Raw genomic sequence first — 18,971 nt, forward strand, 5'->3', positions numbered from 1 at the left:
TCAGAGCCAGTTCTCTTACGTGTAAAATAGATCAGTATCCAATAAAATGAGGTAACAATAGTAACGACTATTTACTGAGCACATTCCAAGTGGACAGGCACCAGCTAAGTGTTTGTCATGCCCATTCACAAATGAGGCTGGGTGAGGTTAAGCGACCTGCCCAAAGTCACAAAGCAATAAAATGGAAGAGTCAAGACTCGAATCGAGGTGTGACCTGGCGCACCTAAGCGCGATTCAAACAATAAGAGCCACTTTAAGACAATCGGCTTATGAATAGCGGCAACACAAGGAAAGCACGGCTGCTCTTCAACGCTACCACCGGCACACACACCCCGGCGCGAGGTGAAAGTTCCGCCGCCTTTCGGAGCTTACGTGCGCTCCGTGACCGCCGCGGCTGACGAGGGGCAGGCGGACGAGACCGCATGCGCTCTGGCGCCCTCGAGCGCGCCCCTCCCCCACGGCGGCTGCAGCGCTGGCACGGGGCGCATGCGCACACCCGGCGGGCGGAGGGCCGCCCAGAGCGAGTGGAAAGATTTGGAAGAGCAAGTGCGCGGGAGCTGGGCGGTGGAGTGCGAGCGCGCAGGCGCGGCTGGGGCCGGACAGCGACTCCGGAATCTCAGCGAGTCCCACTCTGCGTCGCACCCCGAGCCGCCACCATGGCCGCCTATAAGCTGGTGCTGATCAGGCACGGCGAGAGCGCTTGGAACCTGGAGAACCGCTTCAGCGGCTGGTACGACGCCGACTTGAGCCCTGCCGGGCACGAGGAGGCGAAGCGCGGCGGGCAGGCGCTGCGAGGTGAGGAACGGGCCGGGGCGGGCTGTGGGTGGGGGCTGCGGAGGCTCGGGCGGGCGCCCCTGGTTGAGGGCCGCCTGGCTCGCCCCCGTACCCTCGCGGAGAGGGCTGACCTTGGGCTTCAGCTCTCCTGCAGTTTATTTTGCGGTTGGCAAAATGGTTTCAGGGTGTGTGTGCGGGGTGGGGGGGGGCTGTCGACTTGCTCAAGGTCACCCAGTGGTGTGATGGGCCACGCCGGGAAGAGGACTGGGGGCGGTCGCCCTGCAACCCACTGCATTCTCCACGACACCGCCTTGGCGAAATTCTCCCATTTACTAATCTGAGCATTCAGTAACTCGGGGACGGGTTATTAAATTGGATGGCCGGTGTCTTCCGGGAGCTGTAACCAAGCCTTTTCAAGAGGCTGCTGCGGATCCTCGTGAAGCGTCAGACCACACGCTTGTCCCCGGCTGTGGGGGAGTAACGCGGCGCTGGGCGGACAACAGGCCTCACGAAACCCACGTGCTTATGTAGGCCTTTGCTGTTCAGCAGCATCCCACGAATCTTGTGCCCCGAATGCATCCACAAATGTAATTGAGTGAATGAATGAGTGAATGAATGAATAATTTGAGTTGTCCTCTGCACGATTCCATGAAGTAGATTATTATCCCCTTCCTTACTTTCCCTCCCTGGCCCTCTTCTATAGCTGGGAAAAGTGAGGATTGCATAGATGACTTGTTCAAGGTCGTATCTCCTTATTCCTAGTCCATCCCGCTCGCTCCAATTCTGGGTTGAGTAACAGGTAGACGCTGGGCAAAGGTGGAAGTGGCAGTGAGATAAACTCGCCTACCCAGGCTTGCCCCCTGCGGCGAACAGCTCTTTGTGGTTTTGGAATGCTTTTTATAAGGAAGCATTCTCAGCTGCCAGCAACTCAGAGAATCCCTCTGTACTGAGGAGGTGCTTCCACTGATGTAATTAGGGCAGATCTTGCCCTGCGCTCTTCTAACCTCTGGACGTTGAAGCAGCCATTTGAAAGGGTCATTGATGCCTGATGTGGAACAGGTATTTGGCCTCAGGTTACTCTTTTCTAGCTTCTTGCCTTCACCGTAGATCCTTTTGAATTGAAGCAAAGGTTTGGAAAGTGTAGGAAATGTAATCCTGCTGGCTGTGTGTCTGCTTTGAGATGGCTTGGTGTGACTTACATTTAGGAGAGGCTGGGAAAGGGAAAGAGCTGGGAAAGGAGGCCATTTTCTCTGTGTTTGGCAGGAAGAACTGTATGGGTCTGTGGTGGTTTGCTGATGACTAGCCCAGGACAAAGGTAATTGCAGCTGTACCCTAAAAGAGTGATCAAATGGTTAAACTTGTAATCTCTTTAAAGTAGCAGACCCTATTTCAAGATTTTGTTGTTGTTGATTTATTTTTAGTAATCTCTACATCCAACGTGGGGCTGCAAGTCAAGGACCCCGAGATCAAGAGTTGCATGCTCCACGGACTGATCAGCCAGGCACCCCCTATGTCACTTTCTAAGTAAATGTTGGTAGCGTTAGTTAAAAAAAAAAAAATCCTATTTAAAAGATTAGTATCTGTTATGGGCATCACAAATGATTATATTAAACAAGACTAAAAGCAGAAATCTGAATCGTGAAGACCATTGTGAATAAAAAACCTAAATATATTAAATTCTTCAGAGCTTTAAATGATAGTAGGGTTTATAAACTCTTGAATCGTTTCAGGAGGGAACTAGTGAGAACTGAGTTTCTCCATGCAGTCTTACTCCTGGGAGAGGATGAGGTCCACACCACATATCACACCATCCACCCCACACTTGGGAATATCCTAGGCTATGCTTTTATTTATTGGGGAAGTTCTCCTGAGTGGAACTGCTTTTCTTCTTGGGGACCTATTTGTGTATCCAACAGGAGGCACTCCATCACAAGGGGAAATAATAATTGCAGTGAAACAGCCAGTAGCTTTTCAGCATGGGAGATGAGGCTTGCACTTGCCAGTGACTCAGCCTTTTATTGGGGAGCCATTCCTCCCCTTATAGTTAGGGAGGAAATGGTAATGGAGTCTACTAGGACTTGTCCTGAGGTTCAGTGATGAGATTTGATGAGATTTGTCATCTTTTCCCCTGTGGGTAGTGATGGGTTTCCTGGTGATTAATCCTCCCCTCCCCCATCAGCGTAGTTCTTATTGGCCTCATTCTCAGTTGAACGACTGGCAGAATTCACTTCACATTGCATTAATTACTGTTGGCAACCTCAGTATGAGGCAATACCCAGGAAAGTTTGTGCTGAATTTCATAGAGGGCCTTGTAGCCTCATGGAGGAAAACACTACATAAAGGGCCATCTCCCTTTTAAAGTTGGAAGGGGGGATAATCTTCCACGAACTAAGAAGATTAATTGTTGGGGTGGTTGGGGCAACATAACTTGATCACTACGCCTTAATAACTACTGTATGAGGAGAGATTCGTGTCTAAATGAGTCAGACTGCACAGCATTTGCTCTTTCTGCTTTCTCCAGGGAGTGGCTTCTCCTGAACTTGGTCTAACAGTTGACCTAAGTGTGTACAGGTTGGCACTTGACTCTAGCAGAAAGGCACTGTGGATTAAGAGACTGATGTGATTTCCACTACATAGTGAAAATACAATTTCATTCAACGTACTGAAGTTTTAATCAGCATCCTCTAAGAGCTCTTGCTGTGTCCTGATTGTTGGGTTTCAAATTGTTTTCCCGTAGACAAGAGGTTAGGTCTGAAATATATTTACTAGTATTGGGCAGAAGTGACTGTTTTAACTAAAATACAAACAGATCCTTAGGGTTTAGAATAATATGGAGGTAGCTAGAGATGGAGGTTATGAGTTGGATTTTGGAGTCACACAGCTTGGGTTTTAATCTCTCATTTACAGCTGTGACCTTGGATGATTTGCTTAATCCCTCTAGTCTTTATTTTCCTCATTTGGTAAAATGGGTTGTAAGGATTATAATCTCAGGATTGTCATGAAGACTAAATAAAACGTATACAAAATAATTTGTATAGTGCTTGACAGATGGTAAGCCCTCCATAAATATTGGTTATTATTTAGTAAGAGATTCCAAGTTTTTAAGGATCCTTTTCTTGAAACAATTGAAGCAGAAATAAGTTCTTAAAATGGGCTTAACACAGCATTCTGGGGTTTAGGATAAGCAGCACAGATGGCATAGGTTAGCTCCCTGACAATACATTTAGGTCTTGGGTTAGATGAATTATTGGGGAACCACTGGAAAGTACATTGTCAACTATAACATAAATCAACATATTTTGTCTTCTGTAAAGGTGGAATATTGTCTTTTTTTCCTAGGGTATACAAACTAGTTAAATTTAGATGTGAGAAAACTCTGGTTCCATAGTGGACCCGATTGGCTTATCACTTTGAATTTATGATTCCCAGATGCTGGCTATGAGTTTGACATCTGCTTCACCTCCGTGCAGAAGAGAGCAATTCGGACTCTCTGGACAGTGCTGGATGCCATTGACCAAATGTGGCTGCCTGTAGTGAGGACTTGGCGCCTCAATGAGCGGCACTATGGGGGTCTGACTGGCCTTAATAAAGCAGAAACTGCTGCCAAGCATGGTGAGGCCCAAGTAAAGATCTGGAGGCGCTCCTATGATGTCCCGCCACCTCCGATGGAACCCGACCATCCCTTCTACAGCAACATCAGTAAGGTATGGACAAATGGGGGTTTGGCTCATTCTGCCTAGGACCAGGGTGTTAGAACCTGGGCCTCACTCTTTTTTAGCTTTTAGTAGTGTCTGCTTGGTCCTATTGAGTTTTTTAATTTATGCTAGTTAATTGTTCTTCTCCTTCTCCAAGGAATGGCCTTCACTTGTTAAAAAGATTTAGTTGATACTTGTTTACCTAAAAAGAAATTATATCTTCTTTTTTGTATCTCCATTGCGATACCTTATAAAACCCATCCATAGTCATAGGGCCTTTTTAAAAAAAATTTTTTTAATGTTTATTTACTTTTGAGAGAGGGAAGGAGGGAGAAGGGGAGGGACAGAGAGGGGGAGACACAGAAATCAAGAGCAGGCTCCAGGCTCTGGTCTGACAGCACAGAGCCCACATGGGGCTCGAACGCCACAAATTGTGAGATCATGGCCTGAGCTGAAGTTGGACATTTAACTGAATGAGCCACCCAGGCGCCCTTTAGAGTTGTAGGGCCTTCTTAAGCCAACTATTAAGATTAAGTGAATTGGGAAGAGCTTTATACCTACCTTTTTTCTTCTAAGTTCTGTTTCATTTGAACTGTTCATTTTCCCAGTAGCGGGTAATGGTGGTAGGACGAGCAGCAAAATAATTCTTCTCTCTGTGACCAAACTCTCAGCTCCGTTCTGTGTCCTGGTGAGAGACCTTCACCTATCACTTTGATTCATACCTTAGGGGATGAGGAACGGGCAGAACAGATACAACTACTACTAATTGGTGAGCATGGATTTTTATTGTTTAGGATCGCAGATATGCAGACCTCACTGAAGATCAGCTACCCTCCTGTGAGAGTCTGAAGGACACAATTGCCAGAGCTCTGCCCTTTTGGAATGAAGAAATAGTTCCCCAGATCAAGGAGGGGAAACGGGTCCTGATTGCAGCCCACGGCAACAGCCTTCGGGGCATTGTCAAGCATCTGGAGGGTATGTACATTTTTCAGGGGAGCCCTCCAGGAGGGACACAGCAAAACTGCCACAAATCGGATTTATTTCATGCAAAAGAGATCTTCAGGGAAAGGCTGGACACATTGATAGTCCCTCAGTTTGCATCTTAAATTGGTTCACCTGAGGGCCTAGAGGCCTAGATGTGCTCATTTTTGTCAGACTGGATGGACTACACAGGACATTTGAGATGTGTATAGTCCTGCTTCACTGTGGGTTTCCAAACCCCACTTTGGGAGAGATATCTGCGGTATACCACCTTACATACTTTTTTTCTTTTCAGTGGCTGAGAACTAAGTATTGGAGGCATTCTTTGGGTGATTGATCTATAATACAGATTGTTACTGTTACTATAAATATCAGAAGGGGTGTCTTGTTTTAATTCCTACCAAAGTCCTTTGTCACCTGCAGGGGGGACATGGATTCGTGTCTAGCTTGGCTTATCATGGTGTGTATTTCCTTCAGGTCTTTCTGAAGAGGCTATCATGGAGCTGAACCTGCCAACAGGTATTCCCATGGTCTATGAATTGGACAAGAACTTGAAGCCCATCAAGCCCATGCAGTTCCTGGGGGATGAAGAGACCGTGCGTAAAGCCATGGAAGCTGTGGCTGCCCAGGGCAAGGCCAAAAAGTGAAGGCGAGCAGGCAGACTACTTTTCCAAGGACACCCTCCCTACCCATCCTGTTCCTCCACATTTCTTCCCTGCACATGTCACACTGACCACATCTGTAGGCATCTTAAGTTTTAGCTGCAGATGGGGACCAGTGGCTCCTAATTTTGTTTAGCCATTTGTCTCTTGCACCCACTCTCTTCATATAGTCTAGTCAGAATGGCACTTCTGGGGCATGAGTCTTCAGTCCCAAGCTGAGGGAAGACTTTTACCCAAAAGTAGAGAGTTAGTAACTCTGGTGTTTTTGCTACTGTTTATTGAGTTGGGGATAGGAAGGAACCATGCTAAGATGTGACCAATGAGAAGTAAGAGAGCCTATTTGTGTTCCCAGGAGCCAGTCCTGTACTATTCTGTAGTCAGGTGACTGACTGGGGGGGCTCCAGTCATTCCAATGAAAGAATCATTTCCCCTCTGACCCCAGAAGAGTTGGCTCCAGAAGACTGGGATCAATTTAAATGTTTTGTGTTGCATCTACTTTTACAAAAAGAAAAAAAAAAAGTATATATATATATATATATATATATATATATATATATATATATACACACACACACACACACACACACACACACACATATATAAAATAATACAAACCAAAAACCCTTCTGGGGTTTCTAGTTGCGGTTGAAACATTCCCACATGCAGTCATCCCAAAATAAGCCATTCCTCACACCAACGTGGGAGAAGCCCCTTGACTTCTGAGGCCTAGGAGTTTATCCTGCTGTGTGTTTTAGAATCCCTCCCCTGCCTTAATGTTTTATGGCAGTGAAATGCCTCTTGATCACGTCCAAGCGTGTCTTTTACTGTATATGTTTCTGATCATGTTCCAGTTGCTTGGTCCTGCCACCTGGGCCCAGTACTCATTTTGAGCGTAACTATAGTAAATCTTTTTTCCAGATCAGTATAATAAAGGAGTGATGTGCAATATCTTCTGTGTGATGTAGTAATCTCTCATTTGAGAAGATCAGCTTGAACATTAAACTGGGTGTGTCTTACTAGGGTTTTCCACCTTAGGTTGGGGAGCTGAAGTGTGGGGGTGGGCAGGTCTTCCTGGCTGAGCCCTCCATTCCTGTTGCCTCTATAGCACTTGCTCAGTGTGCTGGCTGAATACTCCTTGAGTGGTCAAATTCTCAAACTCCATTATGCCTTCTTTTGCGTAAGGTAAAGTCTTGTTTACCTTAAAAAAGCTAACCTTTTTCTATTAAAAATCTGTAAACTTGGTGCCTGGGTGGCTCAGTTAAGCATCTGACTTCAGCTCAGGTCGATTTTGAGGTTTGTGAGTTTGAGCCCCACATCAGGCTCACTGCTGTCAGCCTGATTCAGATCCTTTGTCCTCCTCTCTTTGCCCCTCCCCCTGCTTGTGCGCTCTCTCAAAAATTAAAATCTATAAACTTGATTCACACTTCATCCTCAAAAACGGCACATATGATGCAGAAGAAAAGGACTATTACATTGTATACGTAATCGGGAAGGGACATTGCTCACATTTTCCTTCTCTTTAAAGCTTTTTAAAAGATAATGAATATGAAAGCCTACAAGGCAAGAGAAACCCCATAATACCTTTCTTCTACTAGGAGCAAGTAACACCCTCAGTCTGTTAAGCTCTCATGAAGCTCCTCTATGCCAGCTACATAACCTCTAATCTTGACAACCTCTGAAACAGCTGGTATCCCGAATTTACAGAAGAAATAGACTGAAAGAGATGTAGAAACTTGCCAAATATATACTACTAAGTACTGGAACCCAGATGAAAGATGTTGAACAGAAGTCCTTATCCTAAAATGTAAATACTAATCATCTTGCTTTTCAGGTTTAGTTTTTCACTTGATCTGTAACCCTAGGATGACCTTTAGTAATATAAGTCTCCAACAGTCTGGTGGAATGTTAAGTTTACTTGGCCTATAATGAATCTTAAACCAAAAGTTGATAATTTTCTTTGAGGCTCTTCGCCCAAGTCAGACTGGAGCAGCTTAGATCAGAGTCCCTCTATATCCTGACATAGCAGTCTTCAGCCATTGACTAGAACTCTTGTGGCAGGAAAGTAACAGAAAACCAGCATTATTTATCATTACTACCAGAAGGCCAGCAACCACTGTACCTCTAAGACTGCTTACCCAGGGTAGCACATCATAATCCCCCATGGAGCTGAAAGAAAAACCTAAACATCTGTTGTGGGTTCACCTCATGAGATTCCAAAGCAGAGCTAGGGTTCCGTTGTTTTTTAAGCTTTATAGGCAATTAAAAATTTTTAATTTTTTTTTAATGTATGTCTATTTTTGAGAGCGAGAGAGCGAGCAAATGGGGAAGGGGCAGAGAGACAGGGAGACACAAAATCCAAAGCAGGCTCCAAGCTCTGAGCTGTCAGCACGCAGCCCGACACGGGGCTCAAACTCATGAACCATGAGATCATGGCCTGACCTAACCGACAGAGCCACCCAGGTGCCTGCCCCACTTCATAGACAATTCTGAGGTTCATCTAACCCAGGCTGAGAACCGCTATTCCAACACAGAGAAACTCTTGTCTCTAGAACCAATTTTAGATTAGTGAATATCACTAAACATCACTATTTAGGCATAGCTGTCAGCTATGAGAACACTCAAAAAAAATTTTTATGGTGCTTTTGCTATGTGTTAGTCACAATACCAGGTACTGAAGACTCAAAGACAGAATCCTGCCCTAAAACCTCAGGCTAGAAGGGGAGACAGGCTCATAAACTTAGCTGTGATACAATACAGTGGTCAACAGTGAGAAAACCTAACCTGCTCTGCAGCAGGTCAGAGGAGGCTATTACCCAACTGTTTCAAATGCTCTTCTTTAGGACACTATTACAGCATTTCTTTGTTTACTTATCACCTGTCTTCCCCCATTAGAATTTTTTTTTTTTTAATGTTTACTTATTTTTGAGACGGAGAAAGAGAAAGCATAAGCAGGGGAGGGGCAGAGAGAGAATTCAAAGCAGGCTCCAGGCTTAACTGTCAGCATACTGCCCAATGCGGGGCTTATTCCAAGAACCACGAGATCATAACCTGAGCTGAAGACACTTAACTGACTGAGACATCTAGGCGCCCCCTGCCCACGTCTAGAATCTAAGCTCTACAAGGAAAGGATTCTATCATGTTCACTGTTTTACCTCCTACTTCCTGAAACACTGGTGGGCAGAATAATTGCCCAACATATTTGAATGAATGATGTCCAACAAGCACTCATAATTAATGAACCAATGTCAATTTGGAGAGCCTCTAATTGCATGTGCAAGATCCTATTCAATATTTGGTAAAAGGCATCAAGGTACAGGACAAAGATTAATGCTCTGCCACTTGGATGTCTGCGTGACTTAAGGCAAGTTAACTGATTTTTCTAAATCTTAGTTTACTTTTCTGTAAAGTGTGGACATAATTAGTACATGCCAGGGCTACTGGGAAGTTCAGAGATAAAATAAGTACAATGGCTAACACTGTAGAGAGAATCAACTGGTAGCATCTACCTGCAAGGTAATGTGGGTGAATCTAACCAAAATTTAAAATGTGCACATTCTTTGACCCAGTACGCTCCACTTTTAGGAATCTCTGTTGCCACAGAATCTTAGGCATGCACAAGGATGTATGGTATAGGGATTTTCTCTGCAACACTGCAAAAAAATCTATAAAGCTTAAAATATCCATCAGTAAGGGGACTAAACTATATCAAAATGTCTAGCATAAGGCCTAGAACTTAACAGATACTTTAGAAGGTGATCAAATCTATAATAGTAATATAATAACAACAATAGTGCCATGTACTGGAACTTCTGCATTTCTTCCTCACAATAACCCTATGAGATCATATCATTCCAGACAAGGAAACAGACTTTTAAAAGAAAGTAAACTTGCACTACTATCAATGTCAACATGCTGATTATTTTAGTATACTGTAATTTGCACAATGTCACCATTAGGGGAAAATGGGCAAAGTGTACAAGGGATGTATCTGAATTGTTTCTTAAAACTGCATGTGGAGCTACATTGATCTCAATACTCTTTTCTAATTTAAAAAAACCGAACAGGGTCACTTGGGTAGCTCGGTTGGTTGGGCGTCTGACTCTTGATTTTGGCTCAGGTCATGAACTCACTCACGTTCGTGAGTTCGAGCCCTGCATCAGGCTCTGGGCTGGTGGTGCAGAGCCTGCTTGGGAATTCTCTGTCTCTACCTCTCTCAAAAACAAACATTTAAAAAACCCAAAAAACAACCAAACAAACAACCTAACCTATTCTGGCTAGCAGCTAGAGGATACAAACCCAGTCGGGTTGATTCCAGAGTTTACCTGTAACCACTGTTACTACACACAGAAGATGTGTGCAGTGACAGATGCTCCTTGAAGAACATCTCAAGAATTGGCATATCTTGAGATGCCTGGGTGGCTCGGTTGAGCATCTGACTCTTGGTTTCAGCTCAGGTCACGATCTCATGATTTGTGAGATTGAGCCCCACAGTGGGCTCTGTGCTGACAGCTCAGAGTTTGCTTGCGAATCTTTCTCTCTCTGCCCCTCCCCTGTTCGTGCTCTCTCTCTCTCTCTCAAACTAAATAAACTTAAAAATATATAGATTAAAATTAAAAAAAAATTGACATCTCTTCTTTCCTTCTATTCTCTCTGCAGCTTTTCCATGCTTAAACCCTCATCTCTTCCTCATCCCCAAACCTGCATGTTCATTCCTGCTTTTGCCCTCTGCTTAAGTTTTTCTGTCTGCCTTGCATATCTTCATTTCACTACCTCAGTTCTTCAATTCCTTTTACTTCACATTACAGATCTTTCCCTGGTCACCTCACGAAACAGTGCTCTGACCCTCTTTTCAATTCAGATTTAACGTTTCCTGGAGTACCCACTAATCAGTAATACTATATTCACCTAATTACTTTCAGAACTACTCACATGCACCCTGCATCACCACGTGTTCTATCATTTTCACTAAACCATAATCTCTCTAAACAAGGGGATGTTTTAAAGTGCTTGACCCGGTGCCTGGCACATAGGAAGTACTCAATAAGCAGAAGTGCTTAAAAGGAACATAAAAAACGCAAAAATGACTGGAGGTGAGGTGTTTTTTTTTTTTTTTTAAATTTGAGAGCAAGAATCTCAAGCAGGCTCTGAGCTGTCAGCACAGAGCTCAATGCAGGGCTCAAACTGACAAACTGGGAGACTATGACCTGAGCTGAAACCAAGAGTCAGATGCTTAACCGCCTGGGCCACCCAGGTGCCCCATGTCATGATGCTTTTTAGATTCCTTTCCCTACTCAAGACAACAGAAACCATAAAATCCTTTTAGTAAAAATGTTTTGTCACAGCAATAAATATGTATTTGTAAGACTGTCAGAAGAAACAGATTACTTCCAACATTATACAGTTCATTTGCTGGTACCTCCAAAAGAGAATCACTCAAGAGAATGAAATCCATTGCAAGGTTCGTAAGAAAAATATTCTGACAGTAAAAGTTGCTGGCAGATTTTTCTACAGGTAGTTGTTGGTCAACCTGAGGTGTGTGAATAAAAACAATGGCATCCTGATGTTGGGTTCATACACGTACTCTTAGAAACAGCTTACCCCTCCCGTGGGGTAAAATGTAGCTTCTTAGGTCTGTAAGAATTCAGGCTGTACTCGAGCCACTTTCCGGAATTCTTTAGTGTGAGTCTTAGGGCACTGCATCTCACACCAGCTAATGGGAACCATCTGGACACCTGGAAGGGAAGAGCTGGTGTTGGAGCTGGGACCCCTAATGTTTGCTTAAGACCCTTCCCTTTTCAGCTGGGTATGAACGGAAGTGTCACCAAGCTACCTAGCGAACCTCACCTCATACAGAAAAAGCCTGGTTTATTCCACTGACTAAGGCAGTGAGTCCCCCCTCAGACCTTTCAATTATACAAGAATCATTCCAATCTCTGAGTAGTATCAGCACTCATACTGCTGCCTAAATAATTAAAAAACAAGGGTAATGAAAGAAAACAGTGGACTGATCCCAAACCATTACTCTTAGGGAAAGGTAAGCATGTGGAAGAATGGACCAACTCACCCGATTCACTGTGGGCCACCACTACCCCAAGCTCATTTTCAGCAGTGGTCAGAAGGTAATTGGACTGTGCGTCACCCAGGGAGATCTAGTCATGTAACACTGGTTAAGGAAAACAGGTTTTAAATCTTCCCTCCCACAGCCACTTGAGCTACTTTCCACTTCTACTTCTTGTTTGACAAAGGACCACAAGACTGCTAGGAATAAAGGATACCACTTTGGCTAGGACAATGTCACCTGGGCGGAAACTCTTATAAATCTCAACCTGTAAAGAAAGAACAGGAATGTTAAATGAAAGCTCTATATCAGATCCACATGAAACTATTAATCCCTCTAGTAAAGCCAGTCTACTTTTTAACCCCACAGGGTGGAAATCATCATTAGTCAAGTCAATCAACAACTTTTATTGCTTCTACAGCATCATCACATAAATGAAAGATTTTTAATTCAGTAACCTGAGCAGGAATCTGACTAGGACAAAAGGTACTATAGTTGGCTCTGAAAGAATCCAGAGTAAGTCTGAGAGAATAACAATGAATAAACACCTGGCTTCAAAGGCAAGGAGTAAACTAGTCCCTTCTGGTCAATAGAGCAAACAAAAATCCTAGGGAGAGGAAAGGGACAGTGAATTCCACACTTTTCAGTAGGAAATAAATTCCCTGCATCTTTGGATCCACATTCCCACAGATGTTTGAAATTCACTAGAATAATTTAAGGACTGATATTCCTCAGACCATCAGAGAGGAAAAACAAACAAACAACAACAACAAAAACAAACAGAACCAACCAACAACCTTGTCTTTTTCAGTAGCTCGGACATCTTCCTTGCTGTAAAAAAGAATTAACAGAAAGATTAATAATCTATGAGAAAGATAAGAGAAAGAATTACCCTGCAAAATTCTAGTAGACAAAGAGCTACAAGAGTAGAGAGAACAAGTCATAACTGGAACCCAAATGCCACCAAGAGAAGCAGGGTAGAAGCATTCCCAGTCCTCACCCAGAGGAGAAACCCACATTCCCATTCTTGGGTCACACAGAGCAGCTGTAGCAATACCTCTGACTAAAGAAAAGCAGATCAGATTTGGCAGGAAAGGATAAGGAACTTTGCTGCCTTAGGGGAGCTTGAACAGAAGCACTATAGAACCACATGGAATTCTGAGGGTGGAAAGAGCCTGAGAAGTTAAATTATCTAGCTCACAAGTATTGTTTGTCCTTTCTCAAAAAACCTGTAGGAAAAAAAAAAACTACTATTTCACCCACTAACCATTTCTTTTTTTAAAAATTTTATTTTTAAGTGGGGCGCCTGGGTGGCTCAGTTGGTTAAGTGGCCAACTTCAGCTCAGGTCATGATCCCACAGTTCATGGGTTCGGGCCCCGCATCGGGCTCTGTGCTGACAGCTCAGAGCCTGGAGCCTGCTTCAGATTCTCTATCTCCCTCTCTGCCCCTCCCCCACTCCTGTTCTTTCTCTCTGTCTCTCTCAAAATTAAATAAACATTAAAAAAAAAAGAAAAAGATTTTATTTTTAAGTAATCTCTACACCCAGCATGGGGCTCAAACTCACAATGCTGACATGAAGACTTGCATGCTTTACTGAGCCAGCCACGTACCCCTTACCCACTAAGCTTTTTCATGTCTTACAATCCTTTAAAATGTATTAAATTCAAGAAAGGAAGAGATTTCCTAAAATGACTTCTACTTAGTTTCAATGTTTGTTTATTTTTTGAGAGACAGAGTGAGCAGGGGAGGGGCAGAGAGAGGGGGAGACACAGAATCTGAAGCAGGCTTCAGGCTCTGAGCTGTCAGCACAGAGCCAGATGTGGGGCTCGAAACCACAAACAGCAAGATCATATCCTGAGCCAAAGTTGGATGCTTAACCAATTGAGCCACCCAGGTACCCCCTTCTACTTTGTTTCATACGAGTCATCCTGTACCACTAGTCTCTAGCTTAGCTCAATTCTTTTCATTTTAAAGCTCGATCTTGTGAGGGCACCTGGGTGGCTCAGTCAGTTAAGCATCTGACTTGTCCCAGGTCATGATCTTGTGGTTAGTGGGTTCGAGCCCTGCGTTGGGCTCTGTGCTGACAGCTCAGAGCCTGGAGCCTGCTTCAAATTCTGTGTATCCCTCTCTCTCCCTCTCTGCCCCTCTCTGCTCATGCTCTTTCTCTCTCTCTAAAATAAATAAACATTAAAAAAAAATTTAAAGCCCGATCTTGTTCGTATTTTCCTTTGTTTCCTAGTTCATACATTATAAAATTTTCTTTGGACACTACCTGGAGAGAATCAAAGCACAAAGAGAGAGGCAGGTATAGAAACCATAATGGTTCCTAAAAATTCCAGTCTCCTGTTCTATCCTATTTCATTCCAGGTGCTGTGGCAAATGTGAAGACACAAATACTTCTTACCGGATAGTTCCTCGAAAAGAGTTCTTAAGTGGCGTGGACCCCACATATAGGATGTGCACTTTGGCAAAGCGCGAATTGATGCTAGAGACCTGTGGAACAGAGAAAAGATCAGCATTAGGGTCTGTGCAGTTGTCAACTCAAGGAGGCAGCATGAAAGTAGGAATTAGGGTGATTTTAATCCAAGCAACCTTACTAATTACAGAATTTAAGATAAGTTGATTCTTACTTAACTCTGCATAAATGATACATATCTAGTGGAATGAGAGTCACTCTGGCCACCTAATAGAGTTACTGAGGGTGTCCAATGAAATGTGGAATAGGTCTTGAAAAACACAGAAGACTAACATAAATAGACACAGGGCATTATAGCAAGTCTAGACCTTTAACAGATCTAATTAAGAGTCCTGCAGAGTGGACAGAAGTTAAGTGTACATTTCAGCTACTGCACAATATTTGGATCACTGCCTCTCCAGTTATTTTCAGAATAACACACAAATTTTCTGCTGGAGAAATTTACAAGGAGTGCGACTAAGAGCTACAAGTTAACCTGCAGAAAGTGGGGATGGGCAGGGTGTATTGATGTATTTCAGTTACTGATCAGTACAGCATCAATTTTACTTCCCCTGAAACACTTTAAAAGACCTGAAATTTAACAGGAATGAGAGAGGATAAGGCCTTTTGCTTTGCTGCAGGAAAAGATCTCAGCTTCCAGATGTTAAAAAAAATAGGCCTCCTAGGGGCACCTGGGTGGCCAAGTCGGTTAGCATCTGACTTCGGCTCAGGTCATGATCTCGTGGTTTGTGAGTTTGAGCACCACGTTGGGCTCTGTGCTGACAGCTCAGAGCCTGGAGCCTGCTTCAGATTGTGTCTCCCCCTCTCTCTTCCCCTCCCATGCTCATGCTCTGTCTCTGTTTCTCAATAATAAATAAACATTAAAAAAAATTAATAAAAATAAAAGGCCTCCTTATTACCTTTTGGCACCTGTTTCCCAAACTGCATACTCAGGGAATCGGCTCAGTGAAAGAAGTATGCGTGCCTGAACTTGGCTGCCTTGATTATTATTCCAGAACTTTCTAGGCCAGTACAGTCCAGTAACACTGTGATGATAGTAGTGTTCTGTACTGGCCAATAGGGCAACTGTTAACTATATGCAGCTAGTGAGACTGAGGAAATGTATTTTTAATTTTAATTCATTTCAATTTAAGTGGCCATATATGGCTAGTGGCTACCATATTAGATAGTGCAGTTCAACAAGATCATGATTTTACCACCGAACAGGTTTCCTAAGCAGGGAGGTTAAGACCAACTTACCTTACAGGTTACAATAGCCCCCACATCTGGTAGTAATTGGGATTCTGTTTCTCTCATCACAGAAATGACAGGAAGCTATAGAGAGAAGAATAAAATATGAGTATCCTGGGGCGCCTGGGTGGCGCAGTCGGTTAAGCGTCCGACTTCAGCCAGGTCACGATCTTGCGGTCCGGGAGTTCGAGCCCCGCGTCAGGCTCTGGGCTGATGGCTCAGAGCCTGGAGCCTGTTTCTGATTCTGTGTCTCCCTCTCTCTCTGCCCCTCCCCCGTTCATGCTCTGTCTCTCTCTGTCCCAAAAATAAACGTTGAAAAAAAAAAAAAAATGAGTATCCTGACTAGGCCTTGCATAAAGGTATTTGTGGCTTAAAAGTAATGTAGCAATGCCTTGGTCCACAGCTGAGGTCACGAGGGCAGGTGGACTACAGACTTATTTGTGCCCAGAACAGATAGCCTTAGAAATTTTAGGCAATAGGAGGGTCAAGAGACCATTCTTCAAGGGAAGAATGCTGTTAGAGTGTATAGTCTAATAATTTCAGATCAATTCTAACAAGCTTTTTGGTGATTTTCTTGGAATATAACCAATTGTCTGGAATCATGGATAACTGGATTCTTTCCTCCAAAGTTATACTACTTCCTTCTCCTTCTCATTTTATTGTACTGGCTAGAATTTCCAAATAAACGTTATATAATAATGGCCATACTTGATTAATGCTATTTTAAGGAAATACTTGTAGTTTTCTCCTTGAGCATGGTATTGGCTGTTGCTGTAAGACAGATATTTTGAGCCTCATCTTTTATTAATCTCTCCCTTGTTCACTACGCTTCAGTTCCCTGGCCTTCTTTCAGTTTCACTAATTCATTAAATATCTTCTCATGTCAGGATTTCTATTCAACCTGTTTTTTTTTTCTATCAAGACTGTGCTCTACCCACCCACCCAACTCTTTATTTATCCTTTAGATTCAGTTTAAATGTCACTTCTGCTGACTAGGGTGGATCTATTACATATTTTCATGATAACCCGTAATATTCTTTGTTTTTTTTTCTTAACGTTTATTTATTTTTGAGAGACTGAGAGAGAGCATGAGCAGGGGAGGGGCAGAGACAGAGGGAAACACAGAACCTGAAGCAGGCTCCAGGCTCTGAGCTGTCAGCACAGAGCCTGACGCGGGGCGTGAACCCACCAACCATGGGATCATGACTCGAGCTGAAGTCGGATGCCCAATCGACTGAGCCACCCAGGCGCCCCTGTAATATTCTTTCAAAGCAGTCATCACCTATGTAGCCATACATTCATTTGAACATTTACTTGTTTACAATTTGTGTCTGTGCCCCTTGATAGCAGGGACCATGTGTATTTGGCTCATTACCATTTCTCTAGAGGTCAACACTGTGCCTGGCACATAAAAATGCTCAATAGATATCTATTCCTATGAAATGAACAAACTTGGAAATGTTAAAGGGGTGCCTGGGTGGCTGAGCTGGTTAAGGGTCTGACTCTTGATCTTGGCTCCCTCTCTCTCTGCCCCTCTCCCACTGACCTCTCTCTCTCAAAAATAAACATTAAAAAAATGTTAAAGACATTCTCAAAATTGATTAAATAAAAAGTCTCTCATTTTACATATGAGGAAGAATCTAAAAACCAGAGAGTTCAAGTTTCTAACCTAAAGCAGAACCAAGGTCTAGATAGTCAGTACCTAAGTGTTCTCATTCTGAATCCTCTTTCTACTATGCTACTGGTCTTTTTCTTTTAATGTTTATTTATTGATTTTTTTTTGAGAGAGAAAGAACATGTATGAGCCGGGGGAGGGGCAGAGAGAGAGGGAGAGAGAGAAATCCCAGCCAGGCTTTGTGCTGCCAGTTCAGAGCCCGATGGGGGGCTTGAACCCAGGAAATGTGAGATCATGACCTGAACGGAAAACAAGGATCGATGCTCAACCAACTGAACCACCCAGGCGCCCCTGCTATGCTACCTGTCTTTAAGCTGCTCCCTCAAAGACTGTTTATCTGATGCTGGGCTAATCCTGGACGAGCCTCTGGAGCTAGGCAGGAGAGTATCAGGCATTCAACAAACATTACTGAGCATTTACCTTGTGCTAGGCACTAAAGGTATGGTAGTGAGGCTTGCTTTCATGCAACTTAGAGTCTAGTGGGGAGCACGTAACTGGGTGTTTAATTATATGTAAAGATTAAGGCACGGAAGGACAGAAATTTAGTTCTTTGTTAAAGAGTTTAACGAAACAAAACAAAAGCTCACAAAACTCTTATCCTTCACTAGTGGGTCTAGGAGAGCTTCTCTGATAAAATGATGCCAGAGAGGCTATCTGAAGGATAGGTAGAAACGAAATAAGCTGAGATGAGCGTGTTCCAAACAGATGGCGTGCGTACAAAGGCTCTGTGGCAGGACAGAGCTTAGCCCATTAGTGACAGTGAAAGAAGCCAGTGTGACTAGACTGCAGAGAGTGAGGTAGGGATAAAGCGAAACGCAGCCGGAGAGGTAGGCGACCTTCGGACAAGATTCAGCTCACTGCGGGGCTGAGCGTGCCTCTGCTCGTCCCCTAACTTCCTTCTGTGAGTGTCAGCACTATAACCAAGCGAGACCAAGTGCCCAGCAGTGGAGACCTCAGCTTCAAGAGACCAGCTGTTCTACTGCCGGGGCACTAAAGACGCGCCCGCAAATCAAAAGAAGCCTAAAAGAAAGGAAGAGAAGGAGGAAATGGGAAGTTGCCCCTTTACCGCTCCGTTCTCGCTGCTCTTCGTCAGGCAGCCAGCAAGCGACGAAAAGATGTAGCCGTGTCGCGTGTAAGTGCCGCTGCCCGGGCTGCCCTCCTCCAAGTTACACAGACGTTCGCCTGAAGAAAAATGCTGCATCAGTGACGGGTGCCCAGAAGGTGTTAGCCATCCAGCCTTCCAGCCTCTGTCTCATCCAGAATTCGCTCTGGGCCCCGTACACTTACCCGGAATGCAGTACCTCACGGGTGGCGCCATGACTGCCACAGGAGGGAAACGAAGTCGACTTCTCATTGGCTAAAGTATAGGACTAGTTCTGCAGTAAAAAACGCGTCAATTGGTATGATTTGTCACGTGAT

The 18,971-nt window shown here is 44.0% G+C and overlaps 2 protein-coding genes across 5 annotated transcripts; one reads left to right on the forward strand and one right to left on the reverse strand.

The window, feature by feature from the left end:
* The first annotated feature begins 656 nt into the window (after positions 1-656).
* PGAM1 (phosphoglycerate mutase 1) lies at positions 657-7,060 on the forward strand. The gene is made up of 4 exons (XM_047825721.1): positions 657-795; positions 4,204-4,478; positions 5,264-5,444; positions 5,928-7,060. The coding sequence occupies exons 1-4, from the start codon at positions 657-659 to the stop codon at positions 6,095-6,097; spliced, it is 765 nt and encodes a 254-aa protein (XP_047681677.1). The 3' UTR covers positions 6,098-7,060.
* EXOSC1 (exosome component 1) lies at positions 792-18,906 on the reverse strand. Of its 4 annotated transcripts, XM_047825725.1 has the most exons (9): positions 18,840-18,888; positions 18,619-18,734; positions 15,887-15,961; positions 14,576-14,664; positions 12,968-13,001; positions 12,388-12,438; positions 12,177-12,261; positions 5,031-5,154; positions 792-2,106 (listed from the first exon to the last, which is right to left on the reverse strand). In XM_047825725.1, exons 1-8 carry the CDS (start codon positions 18,868-18,870, stop codon positions 5,066-5,068), a joined length of 570 nt encoding a protein of 189 aa, XP_047681681.1. In that variant the 5' UTR covers positions 18,871-18,888; the 3' UTR covers positions 792-2,106; positions 5,031-5,065. The 4 variants fall into 4 exon arrangements, with proteins under 4 accessions (XP_047681681.1, XP_047681680.1, XP_047681679.1 ...); XM_047825724.1 differs by lacking the exon at positions 792-2,106 and having other exon boundaries at positions 4,828-5,154; XM_047825723.1 differs by lacking the exons at positions 792-2,106; positions 5,031-5,154 and adding an exon at positions 11,427-11,844 and having other exon boundaries at positions 18,840-18,906.
* Positions 18,907-18,971: the final 65 nt, after the last annotated feature.

This window comes from Prionailurus viverrinus, chromosome D2, assembly GCF_022837055.1.
Source record: "Prionailurus viverrinus isolate Anna chromosome D2, UM_Priviv_1.0, whole genome shotgun sequence".
Taxonomy (NCBI): Eukaryota; Metazoa; Chordata; class Mammalia; order Carnivora; family Felidae; genus Prionailurus; species Prionailurus viverrinus.

Coding starts and splice junctions, on each gene's coding strand:
- PGAM1 (XM_047825721.1), top strand. CDS start 657: ATGGCCGCCTATAAGCTGGTGCTGATCAGGCACGGCGAGAGCGCTTGG. Junction 796..4,203: donor CGGCGGGCAGGCGCTGCGAG/GTGAGGAACGGG, acceptor TATGATTCCCAG/ATGCTGGCTATGAGTTTGAC. Junction 5,445..5,927: donor CATTGTCAAGCATCTGGAGG/GTATGTACATTT, acceptor TATTTCCTTCAG/GTCTTTCTGAAGAGGCTATC.
- EXOSC1 (XM_047825723.1), bottom strand. CDS start 18,906: ATGAGAAGTCGACTTCGTTTCCCTCCTGTGGCAGTCATGGCGCCACCC. Junction 18,735..18,839: donor CGTGAGGTACTGCATTCCGG/GTAAGTGTACGG, acceptor ATTTTTCTTCAG/GCGAACGTCTGTGTAACTTG. Junction 15,962..18,618: donor AGAGCAGCGAGAACGGAGCG/GTAAAGGGGCAA, acceptor TTCTCTCTATAG/CTTCCTGTCATTTCTGTGAT.